General features: G+C 41.4%; 1 protein-coding gene across 7 annotated transcripts in view; it reads left to right on the top strand.

Moving 5' to 3' along the window:
• The window catches only part of LOC133380240 (complement component C6-like), a 51,649-nt gene that overhangs the window by 1,670 nt on the left and 31,482 nt on the right, over window positions 1-18,497 (top strand). For all 7 annotated transcript variants that reach the window (XR_009761391.1, XM_061617110.1, XM_061617125.1 and 4 more), the window contains exons 3-7: window positions 964-1,120; window positions 4,335-4,479; window positions 5,563-5,704; window positions 7,660-7,798; window positions 9,122-9,322. Coding sequence is in view for 6 of the 7 variants with exons in the window: in XM_061617110.1 (XP_061473094.1) it covers window positions 964-1,120; window positions 4,335-4,479; window positions 5,563-5,704; window positions 7,660-7,798; window positions 9,122-9,322 (784 nt within the window). In the remaining variant the exon portion in view is untranslated. The remainder of the gene's footprint in view (window positions 1-963; window positions 1,121-4,334; window positions 4,480-5,562; window positions 5,705-7,659; window positions 7,799-9,121; window positions 9,323-18,497) is intronic.

Here is an 18,497-nt window from a genome sequence, read left to right as displayed (position 1 = left end):
GAAATAATAGTATTGTTATTTATTGAATTTATGTAACCATCCATCAATAATTATTCCCTTTGTCTTGACAAAGAGGAGAGAGCTTGTTTTTTATTATTTGTTTCACTTATGAATCACTTCCCATGAGGCATCTCAAAGCGCCTTATAATATAATATATATAAAACAATTAGATGTAGAGGATAAAAACAGTTAAAAGAATTGCATATATAGAAACAATTTTTAAAAACAATTATAAATACAATATAGTTTAAAATAACAACAGCACATATATAAAATAAATCCAAGGCACATACCAACTGGGATAAAGGTTTTAGAAGGCTTGTTAAAAGAGGAGCATTTTTATCAGGTGTCACAAAAACAATAGTGAATAGTGTCTGATACACAGTGGAAGGGCATTCCAAAGTGTAGGTGCCACAACACTAAAGGCCTGATTCCAACATCATAAAGAACAGACCTCCAGATAGGATGGTATCTGTAAGACACCTTCTCCTGCAAAACAGTGATTGACTGGATATGTAAAACTATGCAAGTAAAATCTTCCCAAATTAGTTGCAACCATCAATAATTGGTTCCAGATCGAGGGGCAGGACTCTCGGCAAGGTGTCCTCAAGGAAAAAATCCCACCCCAAGCAAGCTTAACGGGGGTGGTGGAGTGAGCAGCACCAGAGACAGGTAGCAGGTGACAATGTACATGTGCAAAACCTCCCCATAGAAAGGGGATTCTGATTGGCCCAGGATTCCCACCTGATATGGAGGAGTACCATGTACATAAATCACTAGGTGCATAGGGCCACGTCTCGTGCTCGCCACATGGGCAGACAGGTGTGTAGTCAGGATACACGTTGCTAGTTGGGGTGGATCTGTTCTCTGCCTTGGAGGAATATGTAAGGTATGGGATTGTGTGTACCCCCTATCTCCCTGTCCTGAAAATCAACACTGATTTAAGCATCTTCATCTTGCAGAGAAAGAGTCTATGATGCCTATTATTATAAGAATTCTTGCGACAGATTGTGTGCCTGGAGTGAAACTCGGGTCTGTAACCAGCAAGCCTGCCCCATCAACTGCCAGCTCAGTGACTGGGGCACCTGGTCAGAGTGTGACCCATGTGTTAAAAAACAAGTAAGCAAATTTAACACGCAAGAGTGCGTGAACAAACTAGAACTCTGTGATTTCCCTTTGCTTTCAGAGACAGCATGCACAATTTAGAAAACATAAGAAGATGAATGGAATACATTCCAAGAAAATGGGCAACTCCCCATACAGTACTTTAGGGTTGCCAGGTTCAGTCCCTGAGACTGATCCTGTATCTTTAGGAGAAGAGAAAGTCAGCCAAGTGCAGGTGTTCTTGAAACCCTGTAATGGGAAAAAACACAAGGTGGAATTCTCCCTTCCCCCTGCACAACTTTTAAAGATATAGAAGACCTCTTGGTTGCCAGGCTCAGCCTCCAAGAGGTCTTTTGTATCTTTAAAAGTTGTGCAGGGGGAAGGGAGAATTCCACCTTGTGGTTTTTCCCATTACTGGGTTGCAAGAACATCTGCACTTGGCTGACTTTCTTTTCTCCTAAAGATACAGGATCAGTCTCAGGGATTGAACCTGGCAACCCTACTTAAGATGTTTGCAGTGTAAAGCTCACAGTAATAGGCTATTCAATTACTGATCTTCTAGCACAGGCAGGCTCCTGAGTTGATGCTACTGTCTCAGCAGTGGAGATGTTCTTCTGCGCCTGGTTTATTATGCAAACAGTGCATATGCAGTCAGGTATGGTTCTAGAAGGAGTTACTACAGCACAAAGCTGAAGTAACCCCCAGCAGTATTTGGCAGCTTAAATGCATTTAATGCTATCATTTGGATTGGTGGATTGGTGCAACAGTTAACCCCTAGTGATTCCTACCCAATTCTCCTCCTCCTCCTCTACCACCACCACCTTCCTGCTTTGTAAACCTGATACTAGGGAGAGATTTGGTTCAGTTTGCATTTAAAGGCAAACCTACCTAATTTGCAGTTCCCAAAACTAATTCACATTAAAATGCTGATAAATTTTCATGGGGGCTTACAAAAAAAAACTGATGTGGAGAACTGAGTTTCAGATGGGAAAAATTAGAAACAGAGGGCTCATCTACATGGAAGCATTTCTTCATAGGAAATACACTTCTTTTACCTTCGCTTTTCATTTGCGTCATCTGCAGATGACCAAGCATGCTCAGTTTGTTTTACCAGCAGCAGTAGGTTCCTTAAACAAAACAAACCTGAAGTGTGAATATCTGTGTTTGCCCTGGTAGGATACAGCTGAAATACAAATCTTTGTTTGAGCAGTCATATGCTTTTGCGCACAAGGTAGGGGGGAAAGAAAACAAAGGCACCATTTGCAGCAACATAAAAATAGCCAGAATGGAGAGGAACTGGAAGTTGCTTGTCAGCCTACAGGAAATAAAATGAACGGAGGAGGAGGAAGTGGGGATAGAGAGGGGAACAATTGACACACCCACCTAAAAGCATTGGAGCAAAGTGTCTGCAAGCACTAGAGAAAGGGAGTGAAGACATTTTTTCCTTCTCTTTTTGTATTATCAGTGGATTGGGTTAGTATGGATTTACAGGGGGGAACTGTGTGATAGGTTCTGTTTGCTGGTCACGTCATGTGAACCATGCAAATTTAAATGAGATGTGAGTAGCACTAAACACACATTAAACCACTGTGTAGATGAGCCCAGAGAGAAACTGAAATTGAGAGATTTGCCTATCCCTATCTGACACAAATCCTAATCAACATAAGGTTGGGCTGATTTAAACGTAATGAAATGTGGTTGCCCTTGGGCATTGGAAAACTTTAGAACTACCTTTTTTGGAAATTTGTATAGATGTTGAAAAGCTTATTCATCTCCAGATTTTAAGGGGGAAGATCTATTTAAATCTCAATGACATAGTGTATGTATACCAGTTGATAATCATTCTGGTTAGATGTTGTTTGTTTTATATATAACAATCTGCCATTATTAGTTTTGAATGGAAGTGTGGCAACATCATGAGCAACCATCCTAGCTTTCTCGTATAGTGGGTAAGACAGGAGCTCTGAGCCAGGAGCTTGTCCAGGTTCAACTCAGAGCCCACTGTGGACTCTCTCCATAGCCTTAAGGACACTAATATCCTCAGCCTCAACTACCCATCTGAAATTCAAGGATAAGATTACTAGTCTACCATGTAGGGCTGATGGAAGGGCTAGTGAGATAATCTATGCAAAGCACCATATGCATAAGTGTTTGCCTAACTTTGTGAAAGGTAAAGAACTATGTGGGCCATAGCCTAACCCACTGTAGTCGGAAGGTAGATTGACATCTATTCTGGGAGATCTGTGGGTAATCTGCAGTAGATCAGCAAAGATTCCCAAGTCCATTTTTTTTCAATGCCAGCAACTATATAGCATTCCCCATCACCACCACTACCACCTCCATATTAGGCCGGTGAAATGAATTAAACTTGTGGGGGATCCCAAGAGTGGGTTTTTGAGCGAATGAACTGTAAACTCTGGTCTGGTACTGAAAACAGAGTGCTGGGCTAAGAATGTGCTCACAGAAACTTTGTTCCTTGTTTCTAAATGTATGCTCACAGACAAACAAACACCACCCCAAGCCATAGATTTGCTGTGGTTGGTGGATTTTTGAGATTCTAGTATGAAACTCATTCCAATCTGTATGTAACCTTGGAAGGCTGCCTCTTTTGAGGGAAAGGTATCCAGTCTTAGGAAAAGATATTTGGAATCTAGTTTAGGCTGCTGTGGTGAAGATTCTGAGTTGTAAAGATATACATTCATTTTGGCATCTATCCTCTAAATTTTAATGTTTAAACTCTAGCAAAAAGAAATGCATTTTATTTTATGCATTTTAAAGTGAAGTTTAAAATGTATTTTATTTGCATGTGGAGTTTACATGTACTTAATTTTGTTCTCTTTTTATATGGTCTACAGACTAATTCAATAAAACTCTGTTCTATAGTAAATATATATATATATTACGTGACTCTCACAAGCTGAAGTCAGCCTGTGCCTGACCTAACCCATTGAATTCCTGCTAAACTTCTATGTGACATCTGATGTTCCATCAGGACACCTGCACACCTTTGAAGCTTAATCTTCACAACTCTATGGGCCAAGAACTTGTGTTATTTTAAGAGCAGTGAAACCTCAGGTTCTCTATATACTGCATTCCACATCCAGTGCCAAATGCCATATTTGTATAATCCAGTTACAGACACTTGATCTACATGCAGATGCAGCACAGAAGCTAGAAACACCATATTATTATTTCGTCTTTGTATTTTCACTTGTTTCATCCCTTTCAGTTTCGTGTCAGGTCTCTGCTACGCCCATCTCAGTTTGGAGGTCAATCCTGTACTGAGCAGTTGGCAGATTTCCAGAGATGCTTCCCAAGGAAAATATGCAGGATAGAAGAAGTCAATTGTGGGAATAAGTTTGAGTGTGAAAATGGTAATTTCTGTATTATATATCTCTTTGTAGACCACAATTGATGCATGCCCATATATTTCTTAGATTCTGAACCTCTTGACCTGAAGTTCCCAAACTTTCCAGGCCTAAGCAAGGGCACATTGGGAAATCTAAGAAACTGTTGCAGCCTCTACAAAATACCATTTCACAGAAGAAAAACTGGCCGTGCTCAGATAACCAGTGATCATTTTTTTTGGTTAAAAAAAATTAAGTTCCTGTACTCATATCTTGGTCAAAGTGCTGTGGGTGCTAGCACAAAATGGCAAAAAAAAGGGGATGGCACTACATACCAACCTGCTGCCCTCAAGTGCAGTAGAGGACTCTGTCTCATTGTCAGTATTGAAGTAAGATTCATCTGCCAGCCCAGACAGCTTTTTGTATTTGGAAAGCTGGGTGGGGGCATCTTGCCCTTTGCTCAAGCAACAATGTGTTTGTCCCATTCCTGTGAATGTCCAGCCTTTTTCATCTTACCATATGTGTGCTAACAGCATGATCTGCGGCTTCTCAAAGTGTGATAAGTAACTTGCTCAAAAGTGTACCCCCACAGGTCTTAACAAGTTAGATTTGTTTCTAATGCTGATTCATTACTGCAGGCATGATGCACCTGTTGACTCTCCAGATGTTGCTGAACTACAACTCCCATCAGCCCCAGTAGGCATGGCCAATGGCCAGGCATGATGGGAGTTGTAGTTCAGCAACATCTGAAAGGCTAAAGGTTCCCCACATCTGCATTACTGAAAGCAGTACTCTTGCTGTATTCAGTAGGATCTTTACATCTGTCCAGGAAGTTACTAATTCCAGATTAATTTGAAGGCCTTTAAACCATCCAGGGCATAAATCCCTCTTTAAGGTACTGTTTTGCTTCATGACCTGTCAATTTAGAGCACCCTTTTTCTTTTTCTTAAACCAGCATGTTTCTTATACTAGATTGGACTAGATCTTCAGTACACTGCAGTGCTGTTCAATTAGCACTAACACACCTTGAGTTGTGCCACAGGGGCTACTGCTTCTTAGCAAGAAGTCATTCCTGAAATGTGTCATGTTACCGTTATTTCTCCAAAACAGGCCGTTGCATTGCCAGACAACTGAGATGCAATAGAGAAAATGACTGTGGAGACAATTCAGATGAAAGGAATTGTCAGGGGACGAAGACTGTGTGCAACAAGAGAGCCAAGAGCCTACCAAGTGTGCATCTCATGGGCCTTGGGTATATTGCTTCCGTTTGAACTTCACATGAGTAGCTTAGTACAACACTAGTACAATAACACTAGTACAAAATCACAGGACATAATGAGCAGCTCTGTGTGATGTTTGTTTGTGTCTTGGACTCAGAGTGCTGGTGAAGGATCCAATGTCTGAATGCTCTCTCTTTCATATATATTAAAAGAAGGGTCACCAACCCGACATCCATGTGCAACAGCTCACCTGCCAGTACCTCCAATGGCGCCCGTAAATATCCCCTCAAGAATTCACAATACATGAGAGACTGTTTGCTCCTGTTCAGCCTCTCCTACATTAAATATGCCCTCTTAAACATGCCTACATTTTATTGGGTGATCCACCCTCACTTCCATTTTGAATACAGGAGAGGTGCAAAGAGCTTCTCTCTGTGAGTGAGTGCAGTGGTGACTGATATGGGTGCCTTCTTCTCCATTGAATGGGGGGGGCACTGACAGAGGGCATGCCCACATCATTTTATGGTCCTGTCTCTTTTTAGAAGTGGCAGTCATTTTGTGTCATACCACACCCCAACAGCAACCATTCTGTGACTGGCATCTATTTTGAAATTCTTGAAATGTGGAATGGTCCAAAAAGGTTGCCAACTCCTGTATTAAAGAATCTCCTTGGACTTTCAAAACTATGACACAGCTACATCTGTTCCTGCTGTAAATATCAATGTGAATTCCTAGTCAAATTGGTTGGCAAAAACTCACCAGCAAATCTTTGCTCACGGGGTGGTAATTGCTCTCAGGTCCATCTAGGGTAGCCAAAGGAGGCAGAATACCCAGAGACAGCATAACAACAATTAGCAGTGAGTATGGTGGAGTGGAAGGCAGAGCAACCCTTCGAAAACTGGTGTTGCTGTTGCTTAAGGGGACAGGGCTGGGGTGGAGTGGCACTATGGGGGTGGAGTGGGACTATGAGGGTGTAATGGCTGGACCACCACTGTCAATGCAACACTCCTGTTGGTGCACCTGCACAGCTTCAATCCCATCACCATCTTGCCCCATCCAAGTAAACAGCGGTGACAATGGTGTTGGGAGAGCGGCTCCATAGCTGTGCCCCAACACATGTGCTCCTACTGATAAAAATGGCTACTGATAACCACACCCACACACACAAGCTAACACTTATTAGCTATTACTAACAGGAAAAAAGCAAGGTGCAAATTACATGTTATAGTGAGATGTGTGGGCACTTCTGCGCTGACCTGCATCTCCCTAGTAATGTGTGATTGATTGATATCACACGGCCACTCCACTTAACTGACTCCCCAGCATGCAAGGTGGGGAATGAAATGTTAATACAATACCCTACTTGTGAGTAAGTAATGCGTGCCTAGGGCTTACCTCTCCATCTAACCTACCTCACAGGATTGTTGCGAGGATCAAGTAGAGAGAGGGGAAGATTCACATACACTGCCCTGAATTGTTTGGCAGAAGGGTGGGATATAAACAAAACAAATGAAAATAAATAGTCAACATATTGTGGCTTTACATACATATGAAAATAAGGCAGACAGGTGTACAAATGTGGGTGGCTATCAGTCCTACTTTATAGAAAATGCTCTCTTATAAGGGCCGCCCAGTCCACATTTCGCTTAAAGATAAAGAGCCTTAAAAGAGGAGAGCAGCGATCTTGCAGGTCCCCATCCGCAGTTAGCACCTGGACTGCAGACTGAGCAGGCACACAGACACCCAGTCAAAAGCATTCACATTATTGTAAGACATACTGTATTTCTATTTAAATTATACAAATGTCTACATTTGCATCTGTACATATCAGCTAACATATGAAATTGGCATGTAAATCCTTTTTTTATCTTTTTCTTTTTGATGATCTGTAAGTGACCGCTTAAGAACAAATTTGGTATGAGCCAAGAACAAAAGCCACCTCTTAGTTCTGTATAGCCTAATCATCCTTTGCTTCATTTCACTCTAGATACCATATTCTGGCAGGAGAGAGCCCAGGGGAAGTCCTCGACTCTTCTTTCAATGGGGGGACCTGTGTCCTGGTGGTGAGCAAAGACAAAAGGAGCACATTCCGTGTGCCTGCAAACCTCGAGGCCATCAGCTTTCAGGTGATTGACAAGGCCTTCTGCAGGGCTAGCAACTCAGCTGGCAAAGGGAGCCCAGTCAGAGGATGGACTGAGGTCCCCAGGCTTTCCTCCAGGTTTTCCTAGACTGTGCTGCAGGGATGTGGCCTTTCAGATGTTGCTAGACTACTTCTCCCATATAATTCTAATAATTGGCCATGCCAGAGGGGGAGAATGGGACTTGGGAGTCCAACTACATCTGGAGAGCCACAGGTTCTCCATTCTTGCTGTATTGTCACCATTGGGGAAAGGGGCATAGCACAGTGGCAGAGCATCTGCTTTTCATGCAGAAGATCCCAGGTTCAATTCCCAGCATCCCCAGGTAGGGCTGGCAGAGAACCCTGTCTGAAATCCTGCAGAACCACTGCCACTAAGCTAGAAAGACAAATGGCCCAACTTGGTCTAAGTCAGTTTGCTTCCTGTGAAAGAAAGGACCTCTTTCTCTCAGTCCAGTGGGTATTAATGAAAGACTGTTGCTTATTCCAAAAGTTGATAGGTGCTTAAAGCACTTGGAGCACAGGCCCATGATGCAAAGTTGCATGGAATTTGCATAGGTTAATTTGCATTTAGAGAAGCCTCGGTGAAATTAACATGGTGCACCCAGCTACTGCATTAGTAAAGTAAAAGTAAAAACAATCTTTTAAATTTAAAAAGGAGAGGGAGGGACAGGAGGCTAGAGGTCTGCTGCAAAAGACCCAGGATCCTCTCCACCACAGCTGAAAAATGCCCCTACCTTTGACCATGCCATGGGGCTGCTGAGAGTCAGAGTCCAGCAACACCTGGAGGGCCATAGGTTCCCTATTCCGGCTGTAAGGTAAGTGAGTATTATTAGCACCCCAATTGCAGATAGGGTGACTGAAGCTGAGAATGTGACAGCTTAGTGGGTTCATGGCAGACATTCAAATTGGAGATTATCTGACAGATAGCTCAGGCTGCAATCCTAACCCTGCTTATCTGGGAGCAAGCCCCATTGAATTCAGTTGGACTTACATATGAGCAGACATTTTAGGATTGTGCTGTCAGTCTCTTAGCCACTACACTAGACTAGCTGACCTATGTAATATTCTATATAAATGGTATAAAATTCTGAAGAGCGCAGTGATTTATATTTTTCCTTTGAAATGCATTGTAACTTTGTTTTCTTTTGTAAATACTGACTTTTTTTAAAAAAATGGAACCTTTTCACATTATTTATGTTTAAAACAATTTGGCAAAACATCATGTTTCATCCACTGTGCTGTGTGCTACCAGCTTTCATTCTACCATTCCCTCTAATCCACACATGATTTTCTGGATCTCTCTTGACAGGTGAAGCATCAAGAAGATGACCTGAAAACAGATTACTACACAGACTTAACACCCTTGATACGTTCGTATAGTAAAAAAGAGTCTTCCAAGAGACACGAGAAAGATTATTCTGGAATCCCGTATTTTTGGGGCTCAAAATCAAACACAGAAGCTACATCATCAGCTGCCTTCCAGGAAGCCATTAAATCATCCCATAAAGTGGTGAGAAGTTGCAGCTCCATAGTCAGCCTCCATCTACTGGGCGCTTTCCAGAGATTTTGGACTACAACTCCCATCAGTCTCAGTCAGCACAGCCATGTTGGCTGGGGCTGATGGGAATTGTAGTCCAAAACAAGGCATCAGGTCGATGAAGGCTTTCTTTAGTCATGCCAATGCATTGTTTCCTTTTCTTTCCCACAATCAGCTGGCACAGAATTCAAAGGGTGGTTTTAAGCAAGTACTTAATCTAGCTCAATATGATGGCAGCAGTGCCCATCTCAGTAGCCCAGATCCTTCCAAAATGTCTACTTATTGAGTAAGCTCCATTCAGTAAAGGTCCTTTCCAATGTTAATTAAAAGTATCTTGTTCGCAGGTTGATCCCATTTTACTACTTTTCTGCTCAACATGACTGGCGAATTAGTGCTGAATTGCCCCTTATTAGATACGTTGTTAAATTAGGTGTGATGACATCATGTCACTACTCACAATACAGGTATTTGTGTGAAAGAGTACACACTTGTTGATTTGTTCAGCTCAGCTATTGTGTACACAGGTTTTGTTGTTATGTGCCTTCAGGTTGATTACAACTTAATGGTGACCCTATGAATCAGCAACCTTCAATAGCATCTGTTATATAAACCACCCGCTTCAGATCTTGTAAGTTCAGGTCTGTGGCTTCCTTTAGGGAATCAATCCATTGCTTGTTTGGCCTTCCTCTTTTTCTACTCCCTTCTGTTTTTCCAGCATTACTGTTTTTTCTTGTGAATCATGTCTTCTTATTATGTGTGCAAAGTATGATAAACTCAGTTTCATCATTTTAGCTTCTAGTGATAGTTCTGGTTTAATTTGTTCTAACATCCAATTACTTGTCTTTTTTGCAATCCATGGTATGCACAAAGGTCTCCTCCAACACTACTTTTCAAATGAGTTGCTTTTCTCTTATCTGCTTTTTTCACTGTCCAACTTTCATATCCATACATAGAGATTGGGAATACCATGAATGATCCTGACTTTCGTGTTCAGCTATCCAGATTTGCATTTGAGGATCTTTTCTAGCTCTCTCATAGCTGCCCTCCCCAGTCCTAGCCTTCTTCTAATTTCTTGCCTATTGTCTCCATTTTGGTTAATGACTGTGCTAAGGTATTGATAATCCTTGACAAGTTCATAGAATCATAGAATAGTAGAGTTGGAAGGGACCTATAAGGCCATCAAGTCTGAAGCCCTGCTCAGTGCAGGAATCCAAATCAAAGCATTCCCGACAGATGGCTGTCCAGCTGCCTCTTGAATCCCTCCAGTGTCGGAGAGCACACTACCTCTCTAGGTAATTGGTTCTGTTGTCGTATGGCTCTAACAGTTAGGAAGTTTTTCCTGACGTTCAATCGAAATCTGGCTTCCTGCAACTTGAGCCCATTATTCTGTGTCCTGCACTCTGGGACGATTGAGAAGAGATCCCGGCCCTCCTCTGTGTGGCAACCTTTTGTGTACTTGAAGAGTGCGATCATATCTCCCCTCAGTTTTCTCTTCACAAGGCTAAACATGCCCAGTTCTTTCAGTCTCTCCTCATAGGACTTTGTTTCCAGTCCCCTGATCATCCTTGTTTTCCTCCTCTGAACCTGTTCCAGTTTGTCTGCATCCTTCTTGAAGCACGGAGACCAGAACTGGATGCAGTGTTCAAGATGAGGCCTAACCAGTGCTGAATAGAGGGGAATTAATACTTCACGCGATTTGGAAACTATACTTCTGTTAATGCAGCCTAAATCGCATTTGCCCTTTTTGCAGCCACATCACATTGTGGGCTCATATTCAGCTTGTGATCAATGACAATTCCAAGATCCTTCTCACATGTCGTATTGCTGAGCCAAGTATCCCCCATCTTATCTGTGCATTTGGTTTCTTTTTCCTAAGTGTAGAACTTTGCATTTATCCCTGTTGAATTTCATTCTGTTGTTTTCTGCCCAATGCTCCAGCCTATCAAGGTCCCTTTGAATTTTGTTTCTGTCTTCCATGGTATTAGGTGTGCCCCCCAATTTTGTATCATCTGCAAATTTGATAAGCACGCTCTGTACCTCCTCATCCAAGTCGTTAATAAAAATGTTAAAGAGCACTGTGCCCAGGACCTAGCCCTCTGGTACCCCACTCGTTACTTCCACCCAGTTTGAGAAGGAACCATTCAGAGGCACTCTTTGAGTACGATTCTGGAGCCAACTGTGGATCCACCTGATAGTTGTTCCATCCAGCCCACATTTAGCTAGCTTGCTAATCAGAATATCATGGGGCACTTTGTCAAAAGCTTTGCTGAAGTCGAGATATATTATGTCCACAGCGTTCCCACAGTCTACAAGAGAGGTTACCTGATCAAAAAATGAGATAAAATTAGTTTGGCAGGATTTGTTCTTCATAAATCCATGTTGGCTCCTAGTAATCACTGCATTGTTTTCAAGGTGCTTATAGATTGACTGCTTTATAAGCTGCTGCAGAGTTTTTCCAGGGATTGATGTTAGGCTGACTGGTCTGTAGTTCCCCGGTTCCTCCTTTCTGACTTTTTTGAAGATAAGACAACATTAGCTCTCCTCCAGTCATCTGGCACTTCATCAGTCCTCCATGATTTCGCAAAGATAATAGACAGTGGTTCTGAGAGTTCTTCAGCCAGTTCCTTCCATACTCTAGGATGCAGTTTATCGGGCCCTGCCGATTTGAACTTGTTCAAAGTGATTAGGTATTCCTTGACTATTTGCCTATCAATCTCAAGCTCCAATCCTGCCCCTTCTACTACATGTTTCCTGGGAGGGTCATAGACCCTTTTTTGGGAGAAGACTGAGCCAAAGTAGGAATTGAGCACCTCTGCCTTTTCTTTGTCATCTGTTCTCATTTTGCCATCCTCAATGAGTAGCTGTGCTACCATTTCCTTTCTCTGTCTTTTACTATGGACGTACCTGAAGAAAGCTTATTTGTTGCTTTTGGCATCCCTTACTAACCTCAGCTCATTCTCAGCTTTAGCCTTCCTGACACCATCCCTGCAGTTCCGTGATACCTGCCTCTACTCTTCCTTTAAGGCCTGGCCTTCTTTCCTAGGGTTGCCATATTCCAGTTCCACAAATCCGGACAGGTTAATTTGCATATTATGTAAAGTATTTGCATATTATGCAAATTATTTGCAAATTATTTGCATATTATGCAAATATTTGCATATTAATACTTGGATTGTCCAGTTGTTTTGTTTTTGTGCCTAGGAATTACCACCAAAAACTGGGGAAAGATGTGAGAAATCTTTTTTTTAAAAGCAACATTTTTAGCCTTAAATGCCTAGACTCTAGTTTCCAACACTATGGAGTATTTATTAATTGATTAAGAGAATTTATATTCTACCCTTTTGCTGTTAAAAACAGAGCTCAGCACAGCTTACAAATATAATAAAAACAATAAAAATACACAATCAATATAAAAACATAATAAAAACACAAAATAGCAACAAACATAAAGTAAGTCAGGGCAACAATACAGTTAACCATATACGATATATTTCAAAGATGTGGTGGGTGGAGAAAAACAAGAAGCCAAAATGTTAGGAAAAGGAGTCTTTCACACCACATGCTCAGTTCTAAATACTGTTGCAGCAAGCTTTACAAGTTCCTCCAGTATTCCACTGGTGCAGGCACTCAGACATTCAAAGTATCTGTATGGTTCTTAGGTTTTATAAAAGCAGAGCTTTGCTTAACTCAAAATTTCTTCTCCCTTTGATCAACCACATCTACACAGGTTCCACCTCCATACTCAAAATGAAACTGGGCCTGGAAGTATGCAACAACCCCACACATACCTTGCTAATTAGATTACCAATGCCAGGATGTCTGTCTTATCGACTACTCTCCTGCTCTGCCCCCCCCCCCGCCCATCATGAAAGACCCAGTCCTGGGCTCAGAAAGAAAATAAATATCTGGTCCTCTTCAAATTATTGATAAGCCTCTTGTTTTAATTGAAATAATAATTATAAATTCTTGTTCTTATCACTAATGGGAGTTAATTATCTTGCATATGCTGCTGTTGCTTCTATGGCTGTAACAGAGTGAGGTTAAAGATAAGTGAAATGCAAATAGGGAAAAAACAACACAAAAGGCAGTAACACTTTCCTAAATGTAATACCATACCAACCACAACAAGATTCTTATGAGTAAGGCAGAAAACTAAGCATCTCACAACCAAAAATATGATAAATGAAGAAATATTTATATAAAAGCATGACTATCAAATATATTTATTATTTACACAAACTGTAAAGATATTTATAGTGCAATCCTAGGTTTATTTATTCAGAAGCAAGTCCCAGTGTATTCAGTGGGGCTTACTCAAACAGGGACAGAAATGCAACTTTAAGTGATAAGCAACTTCATTCACACAACCCAAAATTCTGAATCATGCCACTTTACACTGTTTTGCAACTGTTTTTATACTTGTTTTTATGGTTATTGGATTTTAAATGGCTTTATTTCTTGTTGTGAGCTGCCTTGGTTTCCAACCCTACCTCACAGGGGTGTTGGAAAGATTCCATACACGCACACACTGCAGATGTATAAATACATACAGCCCATATAATAGTTTATTGTCAAACCAGTTGGTCATTGCAGAAAAATCAGTATTAGCTTTAAAAAAATCAGTATTACTTTCCTACAGCATAAAAACTGTAATACCTAAGTAAGCCCTGCCTACTTGCTTTAAAATAGGACTGGAGGGCACAAACACAATTCTTTTTTACATTCACTCCAAAGTCCCATTGATTTTCAGCACATTCATAACCATGTCTACTCAAAAGTAAGTCCTATTGAATTCAATGGGATTTACTCTGGGCATATGGGATTAGCATTGCTTTTACAAAAAGCAAGCATTGGGAAGGTTTTCAAAACACTGCCCAAGATCTGACTCCTGCACACAAGAGGAAAAACACCTGAAATGTATATACTTACCCAATTTATGAGATTTTCAGATAAACAGGGTGAAACCACCATTTTGTTTTCTAGACACTGCCTCAGGTCAATGAAACTGAAACACAATCCCTGATTGGCTGCAATCCTGAACAGGCAGGGTTAAAGCTACGAAGTGCTATACAGTACTGTTTAAAGAAAGATTTAACAGTCGGGGGGGCGGCTGACGTTTTTATAATAATAATAATAATAATAAAATTTTATTTAGCAGACGCCCATCTGTCCGACTGAACGGACACTCTGGGCGACTTACAATATAAAATACAATATAAAATACAATCTACTCATATACATAATCATCACATTATTAATATCATAACATCTCATCTGAAGACCATCTTACATTAATACAATGTAAAACCTAACCCACCCCAGAGATCCCATAGGCCTGCCTGAAGAGCCAGGTCTTCAAGGCTCGGCGAAAAGTCAGTAGGGAGGGGGCATGCCGAAGGTCAAAGGGAAGTAAGTTCCAGAGGGTGGGGGCCACGATCGAAAAAGCCCTCTCCCTGGTCCGCACCAACCTAGCTGTCTTAGTCGGTGGGACCGAGAGAAGGTTCTGTGAGGCTGATCTTGTTTGGCGGCATATTTGGTGATACTGGAGGCGCTCCTTCAGATAAACTGGGCCGGAACCGTATAGAGTTTTAAAGGTTAAAACCAACACCTTGAATTGGGCCCGGTATACAACTGGCAACCAGTGTAATTCAATCAACACTGGGGTGATATGATCGCGGCGGCGGGTCTGCTTTATTAAGCGTGCCGCCGCGTTTTGTACCAGCTGGAGTTTCCGGACCGTCTTCAAGGGTAACCCCACGTAGAGCGCATTACAGTAGTCTAATCGAGAGGAGATCAGGGCATGTATCACTCGTGGGAGCAGATGTATGGGAAGATAGGGTCGCAGCCTCTGTACTAGGTGAAGTTGGTACCAAGCTGCCTGGCTCACTGCAGAAACCTGAGCCTCCATAGACAGCTGGGAGTCCTTCCGGGAAGGGTGACTTAGCCTGTGCCTGCTTTTGAGACGGGCTCCTGCCTCAAAAGAAGCTTATTCAGATATATCAGTCAGATTTTTTTTTTTTTTGACTGATTAAACTTCTCCCGGGTAGGGAGAAACGAAGAGATTAACCTCAAAGCCTATTTTTGTTGGGACGACCAGATCTCATTAATTTGTGGGACGAGGTCCAGCCGACGAAGGTGGGACGGATTTTTAACAACAAGCTCTATCTGATAAAGCGAACGTTCATCTTTTCTTCAAAGAGAGAACGCACTAACAGGCAAGCACCCTTCTTTCTATATTTTTCTTTTACTTGACTTAAATTGTTGCTGTTTAAAAGAGATTTGCCAGATTGATCAGTTTTTGACATCTCACCGGGGAGCCATAACTTCTCTCTGCTATTCACTAATTAATAGCTTATCTCTGTTTTTGTTGCAAAAAGCTGTCCTGGATTTGCACCCTAAAGATATACACGGAAGAGGGATTTCTATTCCTGATTTTTATTCTGAAGAATATTATATTGTCTGAGATTACTTTTTTCCTAGTTCATTTTATTTTGACGAATCTGTTTTCTCACGACGCCATTAATTGTTTCGATCCTGGGAACTGCATTTTGTTTACTTAAGCATGGAGAGATAAGGCTGTCTGTTCTGTTTACGCTGTGATGTCACCAAGTTTGGAGTATTAACCCAATTGTTGCTGAAATAAGAAGTGGTTCTTTTATATTTTTCTTTTAAAATGGCAATTAAGAAAGTGGCTGAGAACCTGGAAGTATCTATGTTTCAGAAAATAATGGATGAAATTGAGATAACGAAACGAACCCTGCGACAGGGTTGTAAGGAGCTGAAAATTGAAATGAGCAAAATGATAGGGGTCCCTGTGAGAGAGGAGACTCTGGAGACTGGAACAAACGTGGAACAGGAAAAAGACCTGCGACAGGGTTGTAAGGAGCTGAAAATTGAATTGAGTAAAATGACACAGGAGCTTAAAGAAATAGGGGTCCCTGTGAGAGAGGAGACCCTGGAGACTGGAATAATTGAATTGAGCAAAATGTCACAGGAGCTTAAAGAAATAGGGGTCCCTGTGAGAGAGGAGACCCTGGAGACTGGAATAATTGAATTGAGCAAAATGTCACAGGAGCTTAAAGAAATAGGGGTCCCTGTGAGAGAGGAGACCCTGGAGACTGGAACAAACGTGGAACAGGAAAAAGATTTGAAGCTTATGGATTTTAGAAATAAAATCTATTGTTTGGAATTTAATGTTATCTCTGAAGAAACTAAGGAAGATTCTAGAGAGAAAGTTATCAATGGCATGGATAATCTTCTGGACTGGAATGATGTGATGGATGGAATTAACTGCAGCCATGTGACAATGGAAAAACTTTCAAGAGATGAGCCAGTGCATTTTGAAAAAAAGAACAGAGATATGATCTTACAGCAGTATTTCAGCAACCTATTCAGAATGGTTGGCAAGATAATATTTGGGATAGAGGTAATTCCCATCAGACTCTTATTGTATGACTATGGTTATGACAGCAAGATTATTATGGAATACTGATAATGGAAGATTGGACACTGAAATTACTGGATTTAACAGGACTATCGGAAGATTGGACACTGAAATTACTGGATTTAACAGGACTATCGGAAGATTGGACACTGAAATTACTGGATTTAACAGGACTATCGAAGATGGAAGATGGAAGATGGAACTAATAGGGACAATAGAATAATGGCTATTGAAATTATTGAACCTAACAGATTCTGATGAGACGGATTGTTTGAAATGTTTATTTTGACTATGGTTATGACAATAAGATTATTATAATTAGTAATGAGATGGATTAATTGATATGCTTATTTGGAAAAAAATTGATAGATATATTTCTTAAAGAACTGAAACCTCTCTTTGACTTTTTGTGGAAAGAACAAAGTAATGTTTATGAGATCTGATGATTAAGTAAGATAACTATTGGAGGAAAGTGATTTTATAATATGATTTAAGAGACAGGATTGTTATATATTATAGACTTATAACTGATTTGATATGTGACAAATGGGAAGTCAATATTTTATTCTTTATTTTTTTTTTTTGTTCAATTATTTTTGATTTTGTTTTTTGTCTTTGAATGTTTAGTTTTGTATGTTGTATGAAAATTTGAATAAAAATTATTAAAAAAAAAAAAAAATAGACAGCTGGGAGTCCAAAATGACCCCGAGACTGCGGACCTGGTCCTTCAGGGGCAAACTCACCCCATTAAGTATCAGGTCAAAATCACCCAACCTTCCCTTGTCCCCCACTAGTAATACCTCAGTCTTATCGGGGTTCAGCTTCAGCCTATTCTCTCCCATCCATCCACTTACAGACTCCAGGCACTTGGACAAGGTATCCACAGCCAACTCTGGTGAAGATTTAAATGAGATATAGAGCTGCGTGTCATCCGCATATTGGTGACACTGCAGCCCAAAACTCCTGATGATGGCTCCCAGCGGTTTCATATAAATGTTAAATAGCATGGGAGAGAGGATAGAACCCTGTGGCACACCACAGTTGAGGGGCCAAGGGTCTGAAACCTCATCCCCCAACACTACCCGTTGATATCTACTGGAGAGATAGGAACGGAACCACTGTAAAACAGTGCCTCCAATTCCCAGTCCCTCCAGGCGACTCAACAGGATACCGTGGTCGACGGTATCGAAAGCCGCTGAGAGGTCCAGGAGGACGAGGAAGGTATGTTCTCCCCTATCCAACGCCCTCCTCATATCATCCACCAGAGCGACCAAGGCTGTTTCAGTTCCGTGTCCAGTCCTGAAGCCCGACTGGAAAGGATCTAAATAATCTGCTTCCTCCAAGTGTGTCTGTAGCTGCTTTGCCACCACATGCTCAATTAACTTGCCCAAGAACGGTAAATTGGAGACTGGGCGAAAGTTGTTTAAATCTTGGGGATCCAAGGAGGGCTTTTTCAGAATAGGTCTTATCACTGCCTCCTTGAGGGGCAATGGCATTACACCCTCCTCCAAGGATGCATTTACCATTGCCTTGATCCCATTGCCCAGTCTCTCTTTACAGCTCATAACGAGCCATGAAGGCCAAGGATCAAGTAAGCAAGTGGTTGGTTTTACAGTAGAGAGCACCTTGTCCACTTCATCAGAGAGAAGAGGCTGAAACCGATCCCAGCAGACCGGATTGCAACTGGCCGCCTCTGGACCTCTA

Source organism: Rhineura floridana, chromosome 1 (assembly GCF_030035675.1).
Source record: "Rhineura floridana isolate rRhiFlo1 chromosome 1, rRhiFlo1.hap2, whole genome shotgun sequence".
Lineage (NCBI taxonomy): Eukaryota > Metazoa > Chordata > Lepidosauria > Squamata > Rhineuridae > Rhineura > Rhineura floridana.
The sequence above is the reverse complement of the archived record's forward strand: the minus strand, read 5'-3'. Positions and strand labels throughout refer to the sequence as shown.